This window comes from Dromaius novaehollandiae, chromosome 1 (genome assembly GCF_036370855.1).
Source record: "Dromaius novaehollandiae isolate bDroNov1 chromosome 1, bDroNov1.hap1, whole genome shotgun sequence".
Lineage (NCBI taxonomy): Eukaryota > Metazoa > Chordata > Aves > Casuariiformes > Dromaiidae > Dromaius > Dromaius novaehollandiae.
This window is the reverse complement of record NC_088098.1, coordinates 197,971,850-197,995,099: the sequence shown is the minus strand read 5'-3', so window position 1 is coordinate 197,995,099 and position 23,250 is coordinate 197,971,850. Positions and strand designations below refer to the sequence as shown.

Genomic DNA, 23,250 nt, shown 5'->3' with positions numbered 1-23,250 from the left:
TTTACTATGCTCTTGCCTGTAAGAAGCAAATGATCACTGTCTTAGTTCTAACAACCTTTTTTTCTTAGAAGCTTTTAAATACCAGAAGACATATATCATCATGTGTCTTATTTAGTTTTCTCTTTGCTAGTCAAACGAAAGCTTCCTCAACTTTCCTTATACTCCTTCCAATTTGTCTACATTTTTTCAAGGAAAAACCTACTATACCTACTATAGGACACAAGATTCCCAGTTACTGAGTTCCCAACACCAAATATCAAAATATTAAAAAATTAGGTATGATTTTCTCTAACAGCGTCTCATGATTAACTCACTTCACTTTGTTAGATTCTTTTGGTAGTGCTCTTTTGGCAATTACTGTTCTTCGAGTATTTTTGTTTTTATTTTAATTGCTTTCCTAATGCAAACTACTTTGCATTTGTTTTGAAAAAACAAATTTCTCAACATTTTGAACAATTCCTCCCAGTTCTCTGGATCATTTAAGTTCTGCTTTTCATGATTTTGGCAATCTTTGTCAATTGGAACATCTTCCATGAACATGATAACCTGACACTCATCCATATCATCAGAACAGCAGCAAGTCCTGGACAGACCCCTGGTGACCTCCACTTGAAATACCTTCCCAGATTGAAACCAGGCTTTTACCTGTTCTTTCAGCATGTTTTCTACATGTTACCTCTGCCATAACTTCATAGCTAGCTTGTAGAACTATGATTTCCAACACTGTCAGAAAGCTTGCTAAGTCTACAGTTATACTATCAACTGCTTCCTTCTTATCTCCACGGCCAATCAAACTACTAAAGAAGTAGATTTTTCCATCTCAGATGGTTTTCAACAAAATTATGGTTTTTTAATCATTTGATTGTTCTCTAAATGCTTATGTTTAATAATTGGTTCTACTACTTCTTCTATAACAAAATCTGAAAGATTAGTCTATAGGTCCACAAGTTCTTTTTCTCATAATAGTAGCTATCATAATAGCTCTCCCACTTTTTTCTGGGTTTGTGAGTTATAATTCCTCCAGGTTAGTGATTGCTTTGACAAACTTACATATTCTGAAAACCTGACTACATCTAACTGAATTATTCTTTAGAGAATTTAGAAAATTTAGATTTTCATTGCTTAATCTCAATTATCTTAAAAGTTACATGCATTACTTACCTAGTCAAAGTTCACTTATTTTTTAAAAAATACTGAAGCAAAGCTGTGGAATATTTCTGCTTTCTCTGCCATTTGTTGTTCTTCTGTCCCCATTAAATCCGTACTCTCCCTATTCCTTTCATTCCTTCAGTAGTTATGGAACTTTTTATTACCTTCACTACTTGCATTTTACAGCTCGGCATTTCTAGCCTTTTTCTTCTGAATTCTTGTATTCTTTTAATAGCTATCTTTAGTTGTATCATCATTTCTATTTTTATGTTCTTTATAAGGTCTTTAAAGAGTCTGCAATACACTTCTCTGGCACCTTATTCCCAAATCTTCTTTGTATCAGAATAATTCGTGTATTTGATTCAGTCTCTTCAATACCTACACAATTTGTTTTGAATCATCATACTTTCATCATACATATTTCATCCATCATCATATTTTTTTACTCCATCAAATATGTGGCAAGTTTCCACTTTCTTAAATTATTATTGACCTTTCTGCCTTGCAAGTTGCTCAAAAATTCTATAGTTTTACATTTGGCCCATTAAAGCTTATCTTCTCTTCCATATTTTTCTAACTTTTACGTGGCTTCTAGTTTTCTAATAGCTTCCTTGTCCCTGATATTCAGAGGTATAGGCTTTTTCCACCTTCAGTTCTTTTCAGAATCTTTTTGATTGTCACCATCAATTTTATTCCCTCATCCCCCAAGGATCTCAGGTCCTTTTAAAAAACTCTTTGCCAACAGCAACAATTCTACCTTTTAGTTGTTTGTCTTTATTTCCTTTAACCTAGCTCAGTTTGTGTCAGTTTTGTTTTGTTTCTAAGACCATATTTGTTTTACTTAACAAATCTAAGACAAAAATAGGAAAAAGGTTTTAGATAAAACAAGTAGGAAGTGCAATCATAGCTTAAATTTAATAGGCAGATACTTCTTAGCCTTCCTTACCAGTAATTTCAAGACTCATGTTTCAGAATTAAAAACCACTTTCAGCTTCAGAGCTAATGATTACCACTATTTATTTTAGGACAGCTGGCTCATCACTTGCCCAGCCTAACTGTTCTCTTTATATGGTGTTACTGATATTCAAACGAAATGTTATACAGGATAGCAGTTATGCCTACATACTCTTATTAGTCACTCCAAGGACCTAACAAGAAATTGTAAGACAAGAGATGCCACAGTAACATAGATGGCATATTTGATCTTAAGATGCTTCACTCAAACTGTCAACCCTTAGTAGGTGGAGGAGTAGGTGTCTTAATGATACTTTCCTCTTCACTGCAGCACCATAAGCGACAATGATCACGATCAGTACAAGACTGTGATATAGAACTTCAGAAGCTACAATGTCTCCATTTTTGGCCTCTGGCTTATTTTACATAACTATGCATGAGGTCACATCACCTTCAAACCCTAAGAAAAGGCTAGAAGGATACTGCTCTTCTTTTGCTCTCAGGTTGTACCTCTAAACAATTTAAAGGAGTAGAAGTGGTCCTTCTAAACTAATGTGTCCTTAACATGCTGAAACGAATAGGTATTTAAGCAAATTATTCAGTGTTCCAAAAAATGTCAAAAGGCTCACTACACAGTAACATGTTTCCTCCTATCACATGTAAATATAATGATTTGTGTGGGTTAATTCTAACATTGCATTTTATATTCAAGTACTACATAAAAGACACATGTATGTTTCAGGAAGACAAGCTTACCATAAGATAATGTAATTTTAAAACTGGAAAATGAACTATTTGGCAGTGATCTAAAAAAGAATCCAGATTCACTGTGCCTCACTTTTCAAGACTATTTTTCCCCACAATGACAAGTCAAACCAGCATTCCTCACCAAGCTTCCAGACCAGAATGAAGAAAGGTTGTTATGAAGGACAGACCATTACTATGGAATTCCACAATAAATTTTCTGAAAATTGAAATGCACATTTTCAAACTAGTTCATTATTTCATACAGAAAATTCAAGTATGATGATTTGGGCAGTTGGTGTTTATTGTAAAACTACATACTTCAATATTGGGAACTCTTTCCTCTAGCTGCAGGAGGCTGCAATCTCCATTATCAGTGTGGAGCCTGTTTAAGTTGTGTCTCATTTTTTGTTTCCATATTGAGCCAAAGCCCACAGCAGGAGATAGGAAATAATTATGCTTGCCTTAGGATTAACAATGGTGTGTCATTAAGTTTTGATGACTGTCTCAAAGAAAAGTAGTTTTCAAGTCTGAACTTGGGGGACAGGTAGGGGACTAAGCAGCAGATCATGGGGAGAAACTTTGATCATGTCTCAGGTTGATCAAAGGGTCACCTGATACTTTTAAAGAAAGCCTCTCTGGGCATTTTGGAGACAAAGGTATAAGAAACCAGGAGAGATACTCTAAAAGCAGATAATGTTTTCAATCACAAAGCAGGCCATGCTAAATGGAAACCTACCGAAAGCAGGTAAAACTTGAATCATCAGAATATTTTATTTCCTCCACTGGACATACATGTGCCTAGCAAAGGATAGATGGAAAAAAAAAAAAAAAAAACAAACAGAGCTGGTCTCTCTTACCCTATTTTAATGACTAGCTCTGTAATGAAAGGAAGAATATACTCTCTTCACCTAAAAAAGGCTTTTCCTTTCAAGATGCTGCTTATCTTCTTTTCTAGATTACAAATTAAACTGAAAACAGATCTCAGGTTTGGAAGTAAGAGCTGCAAAGGACAGCAAGCCAAATTACAAACATGAATTATTCCACAGAAAGTACTAAAAGTTCTTCTAATGGCACTCCTTGCTAAGTTTTACTGAGATGTAAATTATATTTCAGTTCTTGCCTAGAAATACTAATTTAAATTCAGTAAATTTGAAGAACACATAATTTCTGCCAATTCAAAACTCCCAGGCCAAAATTTGCTATACTTCTCGATATTGAGTCTATGTTCATTACAAGATGTTACATTGTTTTGAAGGCAACAACTCAATAAAAAAATATCTCATTCTCTGAAGACATACTGCTTCCACTTCTCTGGCTAAGGAATTTGCCAGGCCAGGAGAGATGCAGTATAGTTTCATGAGGAAAGAGCCGAAGCATGGATATGCTCATACGCTTCTTAGGGAATCAGAATCTCATTTTTGATTAGCAGAAAAGTACATTTTCTGGACAGCAGAAAGTAGAGAAGGGATCTGGAGAACTCTGACCAAAGGGTCAAACAGTTATTCAGGCTATGCTCTGGCTGAGAGGTCAGCCCCAAACAGAACAGGAAATCTCTTGGCTATAATCTATGCAAACTGCATCTTCAGATGCTCACATAAACTCTTCAACAATAAATGCACTGTTAGTCATGATGTAGATCAAAATCACACAGCTCAGCAGAACTCAAAACTTTTTTAAGGAACACTTTCAGCCCATGTTGCAGATGAAACATGAAAAAATGAATAAGTGACTTGCCAAAAGTCACAGCAGTACAGTGGGAAAAAATCACTTCCAAGTTCTACTTCACCTTGACTTTCTTTGACATACTGACATTGCAAAAAAATAACACACAGGACACAATAATACACAGCACACTGATTTGTTGTCTTTTACAAATAGGCCCTTGAAAGCTAAATTAAACCCTATTTCCAATGTATTTTTTTCCAGTGCCTTCCTTGATGAGAAAACAGAGGAAAAAGTAATTTAATTCAGCATGACAAGACTACACTTACACAAAAATGTACAGTAAGTAACTTTTTGAGTTTTAGCTGAAAAATGTCAACTCTCTACTGGAGAAAATGGCTGAAAAAAAAAGAAATTTCTGTTTTCAACACTACAATACAGCAATAAGCATGTGAGTATGCAGGGAGAGAAGTAGGGGTATAAATACTCTACTGAAAAAAAAGCATAGCTTATATAGTTGCTATGGTTCTACTCACTGTATTAGGCACATATGGCAATCCATAAAATTTCTCCTGTGTTTCCTTTAAAATTTCTGTGGTTGATCTTTTCAGAGGATGTTTCCCATGGTAGATTTGGTCCAAGACAGCATAAAAGACCTAAAGAGATAAAATACATATTTACCTTTGGCACACAGCCTTTGATAACCAAGAAAGACAAATAGGGAAGAAAGGGAGAGGGAAATGTTTAAATATTTAAGGTTTCGTAAATCTTCTATTTTTAACATAACATGGAAAGAGAGAAGCAGGTCACTAGAGTACACTAAGCACTATCAAAATGACCTAGCATAAACACGTGTTTAGGTCACTGAAAACACTAGTAGTACTAAATCCCTTGCATTTTTAAATGAAGTTGGAAAACCTGTCCATAAGCCCCCTAGAAATTCCCCTTTAAAAAATGTTTTAAAATAGAATTAGTACAAAGACTGATAGAATTAGTAAAAATACTGAAACTCATTTGAGTGGACACAACAAAATAAGCCATTCCAAAATGCCATGCACACAGCCATGATAATACATCACATCTGCAGGGGCAAGATATGGCCCAGGCAGCGGACGTGAGAAGATGCACATGGAGCTCCTGATGCTTCCCTTGTCTTAGCTCCCACAAAAAGAAGAAAAAATTACTGCAGTGTAAACTTTGCCTGATTTTAAACTGCACCAGTAGGATAGTTTGCCGCAGAGGTAAGAGCTGGTTCATAGGTAATTTTTGTGCAGAAGCATGTAAACTACGACATGAACTCACAGAAGCAGAATACAGATGCAGACTAAATGACTAATGCGTTTGGAGATCATGAAAGTGGCACTAATGAACAAACTTTTCAGGCAAAGACAGCAAAGCAGACTGTCTGGCACTTGAACAGCAAATTTGAAATAAGCATGCATGGAAGAAAGTGCCAAACTTAACAAAATTCCTGTGGTATTTATGATAGAAAGGGTGACTGAGAATATGACCAACAGAAGCACCATGAATAGGTCTGAAAACTACCTGAAGTAATAGCCCTAGAAAACTCACTTTCTTCTATGAGTCTAGGCCTCTGTGGCTCTGCAGGAGTTATTTCAGACTGATTTCCCTGTCTCCCTCGCCTCTCCAAAACCCCAAACCAAGCACCAGGAACTTCAGCATCTGATCACAAAACCCGGCATCCTATTTCAGCCAAACCTTGATCCTCTTTTCTTCCATCTCCCTGTTCCGCTAAGACCTGTTTGTACTTGCCTTGCTGATCATTGCTCCTCACAAGATGGAGCAGACTACACTGCAGTGGACTTTCTCTACAGTAAAATTTGGAGTCAAGTAGTTTTGCGGTCAGAGAGCTGGAGCAAGAGCTCAGCTCACAGCCAGGAAGTGGGGAAAGGAGAACTGAGGGCCAGTGAATTGGGCGGCCTAAAGAACAATGTGCTAATAGAGAGCAGGGGAAATGAGTCACTCAAGCCAGCTCTAAGCTTTCCCCCCATCCTGGCACAAGTAAAGCGTGGGAAGAAAGTTATGAGCCAGGCCACCTGGAGAGCCCAGTGAAAAAATCCATCCCTGAAAATAAACTTGGATGAGCTTTATATCCATAAGCATTCCCATCTATGAACCACAGTTCAGTGTGTTTACACAGGGCCTTTGAAATGGGAAAAGGAGATACATCCCAGTGCCACAGGATTTTAGGTGATACTGCTGAGCAGCATGCTAACACTCGATATTAAACTGTAGTCAGAAGATAATTTCTACTTTCAGTATAGTACATTTCCCAAAAGACCTAAAATATGGAAAGGTCATGAGATAGTTATCTATCTTTATACTGTCTTTCCATTTGACACTGACATCGGTATTAATTTGATCACAGTTCTTTCTAGCTCCTTGTCTGCTTATTAGTATTCAAATGTAAACAGTTATGCATTTTCCAGTGAAATTACTGTGACTGAAAGACTTTGGGACTTATTTTGGATAGCAAAAGCTTTATAAAAAAAGTATGGATTCCTGCATCTTTCCTCTTTACTAACTGAATTACATGAGCAGGAAGAAAATGCAGAGATCCTATTGTTATGATGAAAAACTAATGTCATTTCATATTTTCATGTGCTCACAGCTTATTTTCTGAATAGATGATAAAAGAAACTTTAGCCACTTGCCCAATTCCTAGAAAATTCATAAGTATTTTTATTTTTTTTTAAAGTCAAATACTGCATGCATAGCACCTAGTCCTCCATATGGAATACACTTCTAAGTTTGAAGAGGTATTAGAGTCATTGAGTATAAATGCCTACAGGTATTTTTGCAAATTTGCATGCATGATGTTTCTTCAGGTATATATATTTAGTAGTACACACATACTTGGGCATCTGCAAATTAAAATACATATTTATCTTAAATGAATTATTATACTTTCAAATCAGTAGGAGTAACAATACACACTTCTACAAAGGAATGTGTGCACTTTATATTTACCAGGCAATCAACTTCTCTGGGACATTTTTTCTGAATTAATAAACAGAATGATTTTGCCGGCCAATCTCTTCTGGAATGAGTGTATACTTCTGCAGGCATTACAACTGGAATCTCCAAAAACAGTCTATCAAGAATAGGAAATGAATAATGTTGTTGAGTGTGGTATTGTGGTAATTTGGCATGGTTGGCACTGGTTGAACTTTAATTACAAGGGGGTAATTTGAAAGTAAACAGCCTGTTAATCACTGTATAGTTGCCAAAGCGTGGAGAACCCTCCAGAGGGGCAGACTGTGAGGGCCAGCAACAGAGACACCCAATTGTCAGCTGCTGCAGGAATCTGAGTCAATCAGAAGTGATTACTTTCTCCTCAACTCTAAAACTACGGAGGAGTTCAGAGTTGCTCAGGGAAAGAGCCGGCACAGATCCCGGATGGTGCTGGGGTGCCCCACAGCCCGGCACATGAGACTGCCACGCCAACCCCCTGACTTCCTTCTGGACTGCGCTGTCTCTCCCATCGCAGGCCAGGGAAGAGGTGTCACTATATTCTCTACAGAGAGAGATATATTATTTGTGACTAAAAGTGTTTTTGGTATCTAAGCCCATGTAGTCTCCACACTGACAATGGGTTCTCAGACTGTGACAGGTATGCAGCAAATATTTACTAAATGCTAAATATTTACTAAATGCTAAATCTGTGAGATCTATACAAACATAGAATAAATGAATTGGTGCATGTGAAAGCACTGGATCATCAGCACAGCAGTTACTAATCTTTACATTGGCAAATTATTCTAAATTGGTGGTCCTCCTGAACAGACATCCACAGCTAAGCATTCTTACTATAAAATTTTATTTTGATCTGTAACTGTTTTTTCCCCCAAAACTTGTTCATAAATTAATCATATTCTTGCCCACATCCTTTTTGGATGATAGAGATTTTCATCTATGTCTACATGATAAACTTTCAGATGCAGAAACGTCCATTTCAAAATCAGACTTGCAAAGAGGATTCAATCATTTTCATGTCACAGAGGTATAACCACATGTAGCACCTTCTTGTTCACACTGCTTGCACAATCAACACTAGTCAATGACAACAAGCATTGCACTGAAAGCATAATTTTAAAATCCATTAAGCTAAATCAATGAAAAATCCACACACACACTCAAAACAGTGTAAGCCTGGTTTTAATTAGTGTAACTGACGTATACATTTACACACAGCAAACTGCATATATTTAACTAAGTTGTTTTTTAAACCAACTTCAGTGAACCAGTGCAACCCATGTTTGTAGACAGGGTTACAATCATTGAGGCACCTTTCGAAGAAGGGAATTACAGACTTCATCGTTAAAATTGTCTTTTCCACATCTCAAAAATAATGACTACCTTTTACAGAGGTAATAGAGTTATCTCATCTAAACACTATGCCAACTGTAGTAAGAAAAATTAAACGCTTCTGGCTTAAGGGAAGATAAAGAAGAAAGAGAAATCACAAAAACCACAAAGCAGAAGCTTGTAGCATGCTAAACACAGACAAACTCCCATTGTAAAAAAAATGACTGAATGCTAATGTTACTGTTCACATCTGAGAATTCCCGTAGTGGGGCTGAAATAAATTAAATCCCCATTTTATATAGCACCAGAATTTCCTTTACTTCCTTTGAAGCAAAATTAGTAGTTTATTTATGGAAATGACTGATCAATCACAGTTCTCCATAGAAAACAGAGGTTTTACTGCTCGTAACACTGTGAGAGAGAAGTCTGAATCAGTATGAATAGGTATTTTCCTATACATTTAGGCATTTAGCCTCAAACAGCAGAGTATGTTAAGCAAAATACACATGAAAATGAATGTCATAAAGAATTCACTTTCCATAATTTGCATGTATTTAGACAATACGTGTTTAAATTAAAATAAAAATTTCTGAAAATTTTAAGAAATCAAAATATTTTCTGCAAGTTTTGCATATGGACTAGAGACTAGAATGCAAAGACCATACCTGGAGTTGCATATCAGCTGCAGCGCACACTTTTTTGGACTCACACAGTCTTGACACCATGCTTTTTGGTAGTGGCTTGAATAAAAAAAAGTCAAAACATATTTAATATAGTTGTAAAGTTTGTAAATAGTATGCTTACCACTAAGGAAGGCTTAAGACACACAGAAAAGACACATGGTGGTAGTTAAAACATCTTTGACTTTTAAGTGCTTTGCCCTGAGGAATTAACAAGGAGGAAGTAAATCTCATTTTCCGCACAAAGCATTAAAGGGGAAATTAAGATATTGGCAATAATTTACATAGCAATCAAGATATCATTGCATCTCAGTGTTTGTTTTTTTACAAAATGATCTTCTGTTTCCTTGTATGCTTGTTAAAACTATTATGACTATTTTTAGAGATAAAGAACAACAAATGGGGCTGTCAAAGTTTTCGCAGGTCATCCCATCTAATCCTCAATAGCAGATCCTACAGTAAATTCCCCTGTTGGTCCTTCAGCATAGTTTATTAAGACTTACATGGATCCCCATACACCTCCCACTGAGGCAAGCAGGGTTTTTGTAACTTCAGCTGGGACAGAATCAGGCCTCATATCTTTATCCACAAAAAAATGTGGATACCTAATAGAAAATATCTACCTTCTGAAATTTCTAACGAAGTTGAATTTATTCCACTTTTTCCATATTCCAATTACCCATGCCACCGCAGGCTGAAAATGAGAGACACTTTTCCAGTCATTAAGCAAATGCCTTTTGACTTTCTATCCAGATCTCTAGAAATACATCCAAAGATTGTTTAATGCCAGATTTTTAAGAAAACCTGTATATGATGCTTGACCTTACATTTCTTGCTAGTGCTTCCTGAAGCCTTTCAATAAATGTTTTTCCTAGTAAGCATATTCCTTTTTGCCAGCAGTTTTATTAACCCAGCATATTAAGTTTGGTTAAAAAAATGGGTTCTTACTGAAATATTAAAAAAGATATTGCAGGTTACTCAATGTAATACAGATGTTTGGTATTACACAGAACTCTAAAAGCATACCTACACTTTTACAGTGTGTTGAAGTGTTTAAGAAATAATACAAAGTTTACAGATTCTGATGGCAGAGCCATATGTTTATATTCTGTGCAACTGATACGACTTTAAGACAAACCATCTGATGTTCACGGAATAAAAACCTAACGGCAAAAGTTGTATGTAAGTGAGGAAAATGTTATCAATTAATTCTCTGGAATCTGGAAGTTAAAGCAGATAAGGAAAAACTCTCAAGTTGCACAGCCGTTTTATGTAGTAGCTTGCCTAGGCTTGTTACCTCTTTTCCAAGATAAACATTAGCTGGGTCGAGAATAGGATAGAACAACACCCAATATTTTGCCTGTCAGAGATGTGCACAGTTGTTAAATTTCGACACAGAAAAATGAACCAATGAACATAAAGTCTGTCCTACAGCGTATCCTTGTCATGTCAGTATTTATCCTTTCCACATACAAAAATCCTATTTCAAATTACATGATAATTTTGGACCACTAGAGGAGGAGTAAATGGGCAATTATCCACTGTAATAAAGATGTTACCACCTGACTACCTTGAGGTTCCATACTGGATTTAGCAGTATTTAAAACTGTACACAATTATGTAGAAAGGTTGTTAAGGCAAACAGTAAGATAGCAAGATTTGCAAATGGTAAAAAGTATTTTGGCTGGGTAGCTCTTCTCCTGGTTCTGTGAACATGTTGTGTCTTATCCCCTTACATATGCCATACGAAGCATGTACTTCAATTACTTTTCATTCTGGAACTAAAGTGCATGTGGGTTTGCAATAACACAGTTTTAGCTGTCACAGGAAAGCCCCTTTTTTGTGTAACAAAAGCTATAAAATTTTAAACATACTTTGTTATAAGCACTGAACCTTTCAGAAAATGTTGACAGTTTTTTGGAAGCTTTCATTTCCTAGCGAAGTAGTGCATTATGGAATAAGGCAAAACTGACTTCTTTCAGGGGTGCTCGTATTTTGGAAACTGGATGAGAAGTCTTAAATTGTAACTTTTCAGTGTTAAAAGAGCTGAACATCCAAAAGCTTGGCAACAGCAAATGTGTTTATTTTATGCAGTTATAATTTAATAGCGCTAAAGTCAAGAGCACTTCTATCATTAAGGTCAAACCAGTTCTTTCAGCATAATGGATTTTCAATTTTATATTTCAGCTGTATTAATTAACAGCAAGAGTAGTTAAGTGCACAGGCTTTTAGTTGGTACACCAAATAAACAGAAAAAAAACCACTCGAGACTTTGCTAATTGGCATTTTGGTAAATGACAATGCCACATATCCTCACTGATTTGGGAAATCCAAGTTCCCAGTTCCCGGGCACACAGAGCAGAAAGGTTCTGCGATGAGGACGGACACTGCACACCCGCCCAAGGGAGTCGGTGACACCCAGCCCTGCTCAAGAAACTCCTGAAGCAGGTCTAAGTCTCAGTTCAGAGCTAACCATTCCTTACAGACCCTCCTCCCAAGAAAACGTTTATACTGTTGCCTTCTTTTGGCTGTACTGCACATAGCTGGGGAAGACTACTGAAAAGGCAGCCTCTGCATTCACCCATCTCCTCTTTACCTTCTCCTATCAGCATCTATCTGCTATCATCTATCATGATTCTGGTGTAAGAACCAAAGAGAATGTTCAAAGTTGCCCAGTTCTCTTTGCACAGGAGATGGCCTAGTATCACTTTCTAGAGACCAAGTAAAATGTAAATACCAAGAGCCTCGAAGAAAATTCTTATCTTTTTTTGCAGCCCTACGAATATCAAACAATCAATGTAGATCTGCTCTGCCTCTGTTCTCCATATGAGGTGTAGTAGCAGCACAAGCAACTCACAGCAGAGGACACACTCATTAATCAGACAAGCTTCCCACATAAATGCCAAACCAAAAGTAGCAATAGTAAATTGCTACTGCTGCATTCCCTGCATTCACAGTTGTGCCAGTTTAATTGTAGTTACCTTGAAGATCAAACCCTATTGTTTGAGCAGATGAAAAGTAACAGGAAATCACTCTTATGACAGTATCTATTGACAAAAAAGCACAGGAGGAAGATGTAAATGTTGCATTTGTATAACTCAGACAGGGTTAATGATCTGGATCACAGATTATGTTGTGATCGTAACTCACAAGCCAAGCAGAATTTAACACCAGAAAAACAATGGCAAAAATTAGATTAAGTTGAAAGAATAATAAAGGGGAGATCACTTATTCTTCCCAGAGCACCTTTGGGATTTTAAAACTTAAGACTTCAGGGAACAAAAATTAGACTGCAGAGGATCTTTTCAAAGACCACCACTCCACTCCAAAGCTTGTGTCTGTGCATGTCAGACATATGGACAAACTAAGGTCTTGAATGTATTGAGGAAGATGTACTGTTTTAGGTAATAGAAACTATTTCTTGTACTCTGTTAGGATCTCATATAGGTCCTTAGTAAGTAGCTGAATGGAGAAAAAAATGCAGCAATAGGATTCTTTTTTATCCTGAAAGATGAGCTATTTGATAAAACCGGAGTCGAACTGTCATCTTCTTTCCAAAAGAAAGACTTTACGGCGCTTTGGCTAAAATGATTTTAATTCAATAACCATTCCATTTTTTAAATTTAAACATTGCATGCTTTAGTTTGGGTTCTTCTTTTCCTTCCTTTTATGTTAAGTAACTTTAAGATCTTGGCATGAATTTTTCAGCATGTTTGCCATGGTGGCTAAAAGAACGAAATTCCCTGTGTTCCTGATTCCCAAGGCATGCTTAACTCTTTACTGCTACGCAGTAACAGGGACATGTTAAGACTGTTTACTATCTGTGGGTTTATTCTTAAAATCACGATAATACAATACTGCCTTTGTAATTCCATCTCTGTGAAAAATGAAGTAAGTTCAAATCTGAACAGCTGAAATACTGGCCTTTGTTCAAGAGAGCCCTCAAAAGACACTCAAGCTTAAAATTAACTCAACAGACCCACCACATACCCATGCATTTAACAAACAAAACTAAACAAACAAACACAGTGACGGAATGGTACGCATTCACCAGACTGTCTACTGAACATTGCTACAAGCTCATTTTGGTACGTCTCGACTTCATGAGCTTACCTGAGTAATTCAACTTGAGTAACTAATTAACACAGTCCTCTCTATTCTTTTTCTGAATAATCTCAGGGATTTTTTGCTTTGGGTTCAGATGAAAGGAAAAATAGGTCTGCTACTTTCCTGGAACAAAATATTTTTGTGCTGACCAGCTTTCTGAACTAAATTCACCAGACCTGTTCCTTTTGCCAGACAAGCTCAAAAGCTCTTGAGCATCTCAGTACTCACAGCAAAACAGTCCAAAACGCACAGAAAGCAGAGACAGGCTTTCTATCAGCTTCAACATTATTGGAGCAGATTCTTATCATCCACATCTATATGGATAATACATCCCCATCTTGGAAAACTTGCCCACAGAATCTTTTTTTTTCTTGCAATGTTACTCAACAAACAGTTTTCAACAGTTCATATGTTTCAACAGTCAAAGCAACACCCCTTTCCCCCTCCTCTTCTCATAAACAAAAGCGCTGCTCCTCAGTGAGGACTGCAGCTCAGGACCGGTCCTTCTACAATTGACTTTTATAGCAAAAGCAATCAGCAGCTGAGACTACACTACAAAGTTTTACTGACATAACTATGTTTAGCAAGAGTGGTAAAAGCACACCACCTAATTCAACACTTCCATGCAAAAACTATAGCACAGATGCAGCAATGTCAGAAGAATACTTTTTCAAATTACCTGTACTGCCTCCTCAACAAGAAGTTAGGTCAGTAAAGCCCCCCTTCTTTCTGTCTACCTCTAGCAGAACTCTGTTGGTATGGTTATTGCAGGAACGATTATTCTTGCACAGAAAAGCTCAATGTCTCTTTATTCATAAGAGGCAACTTGACAGAAGTTCTCATATGGAACAAAATTTGGATGAAATGTCTTTCCAAATTTCACATTTTAACTGTTTTTCACCTGGCCTCCTTACTCCTGCTTTAAAAGGGGGTAAAGTAGACTCATCTTTCTTTCAAATAGCTCAAAAACTGGAGAAGAAAATGTTGATTAAACTTTCTATATGCATGCAAAAAAATGATTCAGGGAACAAATAGAAAACACAGGCCCCAAAAGGATTTTTGTGAAGTCTTAAAGGTCAGAAAGTATGGATTTACTATTCCAAGTACTTTGCAACCTATATACAACCAATATAAGTAATTGCTGTAACAATAACAATTTCATGAACAGAAAAGATGACTTCAATCTACTTGTATTTAGATCACAGATATAAAAGTCTGGTATCAACTTCTTAAAACTGGCTTAGATCAATCAACATAAGCAAAAGCAGATTTATATGTTAGATAATGGTTTAAAAATACATTCTAAATTCAGGAAAAAAAAAGGAATTAAAAGGAAACAGTCTAAAACCCTCAAGAGCCACACAGTAGTTTCAGGCTCTTTTCCTAATCTTCCAGCATAATCCATTCTTGTCCCCCTTCAAGATTGAATTTCAACATTAAAGCTCATTCAATTGCTCTCTGAAAGGGCAAGATTTCAGCACCAATAAGCAGAAGAAAATTTCTGGAAGTGCCAAATGGGACACAGTGCCTGGTTCTTAGCTTTTGCTCTGCAACAAAACATGGTTTAGATTTGTTAAGCCACTTTGAAGACACAAAGCCATAAATAATGTTCCACAAATCTCTTTCAGATGTTTTATTCAAGCTCATTCTCTGAATTCATATGCAAGCAGATTAACTGCACAATGTTTAAACACTGTATGAACTTTATAGAAAACACTAGAAAGTAATATTTTAATATGTGGATTCAAACATACAAACGATGAACACTCCTGAACTGAGTATTTGTAACTCTCAGTTTTCAAGCAGACTTTCCTAGTGCTCTGCAGGATTGACTGCTCTGTAAGAAAGCAGATCTGTGGAGCAAATTTCTCCGATAATATCTATCAAAATAGAAGTTATATAAACTATTTTTCTAACTGAACAGTTACAGCAGAGACAAACATAATTCCACTTGCATAATACTGAAATATGCTGACTGTTTAGTACTGGATAAAAGGCTTACAGAAAGTGTAGCATTACGCATTTTTAAAAGCTTTCTTATTTTCACATTGATCTGTAGTCTATTCTTCAGTCACTGCAACATCTGAGTACTCTGAAATTTGCCTCAATCAAAAGCATTTGAAAAAGATCTGTGGTTACTGTTTACTGGTTTGTATTTTTGAAATGGTTGTACAAACATAAAGCATGCTATGCTGTCATGCATAAATAATTAGCAGCCACTGAAAACCATCTTGTTTCAGAGAGCACTGTTTTCTAAATTTCTGGGAGAAATAAGATCCTTGCATTAGACTGGCATAAAATACATAAAAAAAGAATCATTGTGTTAATATTGAGATTAATGATTGCCAGGATCTAACTACCAAATATCCTAAATAAAGAAGTACAATTTTATCACAAAATATTTCAAACACTATCCTACATTGTGCTAAGAATGTTTTTTTAACACTGCAGATCATCTACGTATCATCCGTGATTTGGTACCTGAGCTTTATTTTAAGGCAGACTTTACACAGTTTGATACTGAATTACTATCTTTGTCAGCACTTACCTGCAATTAAACTAAACATTCCACATGACATGATTTACAGAACAGGTGTTCACCTACTAGACTAAATTTTGGTTGACCAAGAAAAAAAATGTTGAAACTTAGAACTTGGTATTTAAGGAGCTGGTATTCTTTTACAGATTACATTTATCTTTTCTGCAACAAGAGCAGTAACATTTTTTCTGAATAATTAAAATAATTTATATCCACAGTTTACTTCTACTTTAAGCATTACTAACAAACAACACATGAAAATTTGACTTTTTCTTGAATACCTTTAACCCTATTTTGAATATTTTACTTATTAATATTCCCCACCTGTCCAGTTTTATAATGCCTTGCAAACTGGTTAACGACTCGATAGTCATTTGCAAAGTATTCCATCAGAATTGAGGGAACTTCAGCAAAATCAGTAGGACATCTGGTTCCTAGAGGTAGAATAATTGAACATATTAACATATAGTCATTTCCATAAACACAAAGAGTTAACTCTTCCCAAAAGGTTTTGCAGCTTTCAGTTTGGACTTTTGGTGAACTGTAATGTTCTTTCATTTATTATGTCAATATTTTATTTCCATAGCATTATTGTACATATTGCCAGAAAAGCTTCATTATAATCCTACACATTTTATTATAAATCACAAAGTAAAACAAAATATTTGAACAGCTGGGTGAGGCACCTTATAAAGCTCTGGATCACACCCTTTTCTAAACTAAACCAGACTGTAGCCAAACTGGCCCTACATGAAACACCAAATCTATTTAGCTGTCCTAAACCTAAATCGAACTACAATGTAAATAAAACTCTGCCTTAATCCCATTCACAGTTACAATTTTACCTTCCATCTGTTTGCTGAGCTTACTTATGCTTCACATTAACCGCACTTTATAATACAAAGTCAATCATCCAAAGAAAACTCTTGTAGATTCAAGACACATTCTAAGTGCAATGAAGTACTGTTTTGCAGTCAGTATTTTCAAAAAGCACTTTCACAAAAACCTTCTTTATTCTGTTCTTTATCAGCACCTTAAATGTCTTAGTAGCTTTCATTATGTAACCCATTACCAAACCAAAAGTGCATTTCTAATTTCTATATAAAAGTTAGGAATGTACAAAGCTGTTGTTTTAATAACAGAGATCCATTGGGTCATCACCTCTATTCCTGTCTACTAGAGACGACCTTCAACATTCAAAACCTGTCTGAAATGTAATTATGTTTTTTCTTTCTACTATTCCTTCTTGGAGCCTATTTGTGAAAATCACTCCTTTGAATTTAAAAATCGTTCTTTAATTTTTAATCTGAATTCATAATCTATCTGTAATCAAATTTTCAGATCAATACTGCTCTTCAGTGTAAACACCATTTCCCACAGTTATTTATCTCCTAAATTAAGAGAAATTACATTCTCTCTCAGACATCATTTTCCTAAGGCAAAATAATTAAAGTCCAAAAGCCTGTCCATTGTCCTATACGTCTTCTCTGCACCTGCTTAAGTTTGAATTCACCTTGAGACCAGAGATACAGAACAAAGCACCGCATGCTATATGAGGTTTCACCAGTAACTTTCTTAACTATACTAACGCTTACTATTTCTAATAGAAACACCTCTGATACAGTCTCAGATCACATTTCCCTCCTTTCACAGTCACCACACATTAGCTTTTCATAACCCTGCATTAACACATAAAACTGTTTTTCTGTTCTTCCACCACTGTTAAATAAGCTCCATTTGAAAGCACAAATTCTCTTTGTATTCCTTGAATGCATCATCTGCACTATGCAGTTCTGAATTGCATTTTATTTCTAACATTACAGTATTCAGCCATCCAGTTCTTTCTGTACAATATCCCAATCCTTCTTTTATGCCATTACATTTCATTACTACATTCTTCTCCTTTGTTTGAAAAACATTAATGGAAAGCCTAAAACAAGGCTGGTCCCAAGAGGCATGCCTGCAGCGCTACTACATGCTTTGTATGCTTTCCCAGTCCTCCTTGATAAAGTGATAGAATTCTTTTACTAACCATTAGAGAGACTTTTGAAAACTACTTTGTCTTTAAGTCAGAAAGGTAAAAGGTCAGACAGTTATCTGGGATAAGTTATTCCTCCTGCAAAACAAATGTAGTTATTCTCTATGATACTGTAAATTAAAATGGAATACAAGCCAGGCTAAAAAATAAGAATCTTTTTTCACACGTTTTCAGTAAACAAACAATAAATTTGTATAATAAAATGAAGGATTAGCAGAAAAAGACACACATCTTAAGTCATAAATTTCCTACGTCCAGTATTCTCCAAGTCTGGGGCATACTGGTGGCAGAATAGGTTCCTGAATATTCTTGGATTTAATCAAAAAAGGGGGGGGGGGGCAGGAGAGTAAGGAGGTTGTCAAATACTCAGTTCATCTCAACTGGAGTTTAACATTTTTTGTTCTCACAATAGCCTGTAATCATCTGATTTCCACACTTTGCTATTCCAGTGCCTAAGGAGAGCAGATGGCCCCTAGCAGACATGTCTGGGATGAGCCATTTGATTATCACACATTCCAAACCGTAAAAAAAAAGTTCTCTGGAGAAACACATGACTGGCCTCTGATACTTTTGCAACACTAGATCAGGGCTGAAATCCCCTAGGAAGCAAGACTGCCTGCAGCTAAGGCAACTCTGAAACCATACACAAGGGCTCCTGGAATGTCTGAGCCTCAAAATCAGCAATTTCCTGCCCCTTCAAGACTTTCTGGCATGCATACACATATGATACTCTCACCACATCAGCAGAACCCCCACTAAAGCAGTTACTTTGGGGATATAAGTACCAAGAATGCCCTGGAGATCAAGAGGAGCGAGGCCATGTGTGAGAAAGGGGCAGGGGAGAGCACTTAACTGGTTCAAGGAGTACTCAGAGCTCAAATTGAAAGAGCCTATACAGTATTTATTTGTTTTAACAACATCCAGTAGTAACATATTTATAAACTACTCAGTTTATTTAATGTTAAGTGGAAGACTTAAGAAAGATTCCTTTGTTTTTCTGTGTGCAATCCATCTGTTGGTAACAAGTATCTCTAACATGGACCCTTCTTATTACCATTAGTGCAGTACAAAAAGGCTGTAACATAAAACAGTCCCTCAGATAAAGGAGCTACGGTTTCATCTGAGTTGGTTTTGTTTTTGTTTTTTATTAACAAATGAGTAAATAAATGTCTACTCCAAACATTTCATTTCCAGCTCACACCTATATAAGAAGACATGCCAGGCTGTCTGATGATAAGAAAAGTAGCATGGAGGACAGCTTTAACCAGAACATGGCTCTGGCCCATTTGTCACAACTGAAGCAGAACAAGGTCACAGCAGCCTGCTAGCCGTCAGCCAACACATTGATTACCACTGCTTGAGAAGAATGACTAAAGGAAAAATGATAGGATTGCTTTTCTGTGCATCTGCTTAGCTCCGATTGCATATTCATTCATGTTCATTTACCTATGATGAGACAGTCCACCAGTTAATCCTACTTGCAGATGAAATAAGTCTCTAATTTATGGAGCTTGTTTTAATCAGAATCAGCTAGAAAAGGCCTGGCTTTATAGAGTTTCAGTATTGCCAGAGTGCACCCTTTCAGAAAATTAATTTACTAACTTTCCTTAGTTCAATTTCTTAAATCATTTCCAATCCAGGATTCATTGTGCTTTTACACTGGGCACAAGCTCCGCTCAATTTATTTTCAGTCCTCCCATTATTCCTTTATTATAAACTGCCCATGAGGTAAACCTGCAAGATAGTGGATAACATGACTAGAAAAGAGATTAGCTGTACAGAAAGATGAAATACAAAAGCCAAATTTTTAGCAGGAGAGGAAGACTATTCAAGTGTTGTTTGTTTGCTTTTTAGGTAATATTTGGGGATCTAATACTGTAATTTTCAACTCAGTAAAGATGTAGGAGTATCAGCATGACTCTATCATGGCTGGTTAATCTTTTTTTCTTGCTTTTTTAATGTACTTCCTTCCTCCATAAATTAAACATTTAACTAAAACAAAAAATCACTATTCTAAATTCCTTACCAGTGACATGTTGGTACCGAGTTCGGCCCAACATAGAATGCATAGCATGTCCCATTTCATGGAAGAGATTCTCCATCATGCCAGGACTTAGTAGCGTTGGTGCACTCCTTGTTGAATGGGGCAGGCTAAGCATAAGAACTACTACAGGGAGCTGGTATTCTCCATTTTCCCTTAGCCTGCCTCCACGAACTGTAAAGTGACAATCCTTTTGAAGATAAAAAGCAAACATATGGGTGACCAACGTCATTATATCCACAGCACTAAAACAACGGTGAAAGTATTAAATTAAACCTTAACGGGTACTCAATTACGCAAGTTGAATTCAGTTAACAGTAATGTTCAATAGCAGAACAGAAGTTTGAACTCAAATCTTCATAATGTTTCCTCTCTATTATTTGCTTCATATTTGTAAGAAAGCTATCTTAATCCATCAAAAAAGACTGTGCTTCTTTTAGAAAACAAAATTTAAGTTTAGATTTTTTAACAAGTATTGAAACTCCATTTTTCTAAAAAAAAATCATTAGCTCACAGAACATCACTGATAAGCCAATTCTATAATTTATATATTAAAGTTTTCTCTTCATTCTTCAGCAATAACTTCCTTTATAAAGTATACTGTAAAGCATCCACAGTATACTGTGAAATATTAGCAAAAATGAAGGAGTAACGCAGATTTAACATTTGTCCACTTACCAACTCATAAAAGGTGGTAATTTGCAGATGTTTCTACAGAGTGAAGGGTCTGTTGTATTGCATCATATAGTTAATATACTGGCATGAGAGTGAGTGAGTGAGTAAGCGAGCAAATGAGTGAGCCTAAACAGTTGGAACCATCTATGGTTTGAGTAGAATTTTGAACAAGAATTAGTTGTCATGATGAGTTTTCATCTTAAGTTAGAGGGCATTAAAGTTTCAAATTGTTTTTACTCCTAGAGAGCAGGCCAGAAAATAGGTGTTTAAAAATCCACCATTTCGCTAAACAAAGGTATATGAAATTTCATAGTGCCTACCATTTTTGTAGTACAGTTTGAGTTCAGCCTAGCAGGTGATGCTTTCCAAATCAAAAGCTATTCACAAAAACATTGTACTTAAAACCATGTTTGAAGTTATAGTCTTTCCATGTCTAAATTTGTTTATGACATATCCAGACATCTCCTAAACTTACGTTGAATGCATACCGCCCTAACACTACAGTCATTACTTATATACAACCCACGCTGAAAACAGATCACAGATGTTACCTGATGTGGTTTATTAGGTCGTTGAAAGAAGTCACAATAGATGTACCCTAGCAAACCTTCATTTTCATGAACAACAGCCTGAAAAAAAAAGGATAATTTCTCACAGTAAAAGCACTGATGTGTAAATGGAAGAAATATTATTCTAATCCAAAGATTTGTAACACATATGTGACAAACAATCCAGGAATGATTCTAATGTAAAATCTGTTGCTTATTTTAGTTGAAAAAAGTATATACACAAGATTCAGAGCTTGCCCTTGAAACTGCAGCCATTCCTACATCTTATACAAAACTGACTACTGTCACAGACTAGTATTAAAATAAACACTGTCCGTAGTCCCTAAATGACTTCTCAGAAGTCAAGAGTGACAACAGTTGATTCACCATGGAAATAAAAATATGAAAAGTAAGCAGTAACTATAAATTGGCCTGTAGGATATAAAAAACAGTAGCTTTCACTGGAGAGGATGGTGGAGAATACAAGGAGGGAAGACAGCAGATGAACCTGGGAACTGATGAGTAAATAATTGCCAAGGGTTTTTTTTCCTACCCTCCCCTAAAAAGAGGGCAGAAAAATAAAGAAGTAAAAAATAATCTAAGGTAAAGATGACACACAGAAGAGAAAAGAAAGAAAAGATAAATCACTGCTAGAATACACACCTATAACATTCCAGTCATCTATAGCTATCTACAGGTTAAAACTAAAAGAGCTCATTCAGAAAGGCTGTGTGAAAGGTGCAACAATAATCTCTGAAAAAAGAAACTGATTCTGAAAAGGGAAACTGATTCTGATTCAGGCACCTTTTAAATAGAGACATTTTAAAGGCGATTAAATACCAAGCATATAAAAGGCACTTAGAGTATGAAGCCCTTGAGGCCTAACATCAACTAAAATTAGACAACTAGCGTGCATTTTGAAATCCCAGGTATAGGTGCCCAAATAATTTAAAAACCAAATCTGACTCATAACTCTTAAAGGAACAAACAATCCTGTCAAACCTTCCCTTTGTCATTTCAGATGCTGGGAACAAGAATGCTTACCAACTTGCGAACATCTTCAGACCAAACCTCTCCTCTCTGGGTTTGTTCAGCATAAAGGGAGATTCCTAGGAGCTGACTGAACAAAGAGTTCAAACCTTCCATGCATGCCCCAAGAGAGAAGAAGGGACAATACAAACCAGGATCAATGTTATACCTAAGAAAATAAAAGAATGCAAAACCAATCAGTTAGTTTTGCTACATAAACTATAGTCACAAACTACCTCTTTATAGACTGTTTGTATTCATCACTACCAAGTCGTAAGATGTGGCAAAAAAACCCTGAAAAGCCTCTCAAAGCCTTACTGAGCACGCTTGGCTTTGTTTTTTAAACAGTGAAACTAAGTCACAGACTAGGTTTGGCCCAGCACTTCATAATAACTACCTTTTTCAGTCTTTGATGCCAAATTCAGACAACAGACTACTAGACGGTGACTACAATTTTCAGAGATGTGGAGAACGCATAGACCCACAGAAGGCCAGTGGCCCTCAAACGCCCATGCCAAGGCTGTGCCACATGACTGATGAGAAAATGGAGCTGGCTTGGGCTGCAGTGTAAATCAAGTCGCCAGTTAGGAGAGGAAACCAGCCAGTGGGAGCTGCTGACTCAGCAGTCTTGTCTTTCGCTGGAGCAATAGGAATACGGGGGAGACACTATCACTTCCAATGCATGGATCATGCCTCAAGCTCCTGGGACTTTCTGAACCACGTACAAAGTATCCTACCGCCTTAAGCCATGC

At 36.4% G+C, this 23,250-nt stretch overlaps 1 protein-coding gene across 2 annotated transcripts in view; it reads right to left on the bottom strand.

Annotated features, from left to right (window-relative positions):
* MIPEP (mitochondrial intermediate peptidase) overlaps positions 1 to 23,250 on the bottom strand; it is a 73,664-nt gene that overhangs the window by 17,739 nt on the left and 32,675 nt on the right. For both annotated transcript variants that reach the window (XM_064505004.1, XM_026108801.2), the window contains exons 11-16: positions 22,514 to 22,667; positions 21,473 to 21,550; positions 20,232 to 20,436; positions 16,492 to 16,601; positions 9,507 to 9,581; positions 5,049 to 5,168 (exon numbers count right to left, since the gene is read on the bottom strand). In XM_064505004.1, the coding sequence (XP_064361074.1) occupies positions 5,049 to 5,168; positions 9,507 to 9,581; positions 16,492 to 16,601; positions 20,232 to 20,436; positions 21,473 to 21,550; positions 22,514 to 22,667 (742 nt within the window). The remainder of the gene's footprint in view (positions 1 to 5,048; positions 5,169 to 9,506; positions 9,582 to 16,491; positions 16,602 to 20,231; positions 20,437 to 21,472; positions 21,551 to 22,513; positions 22,668 to 23,250) is intronic.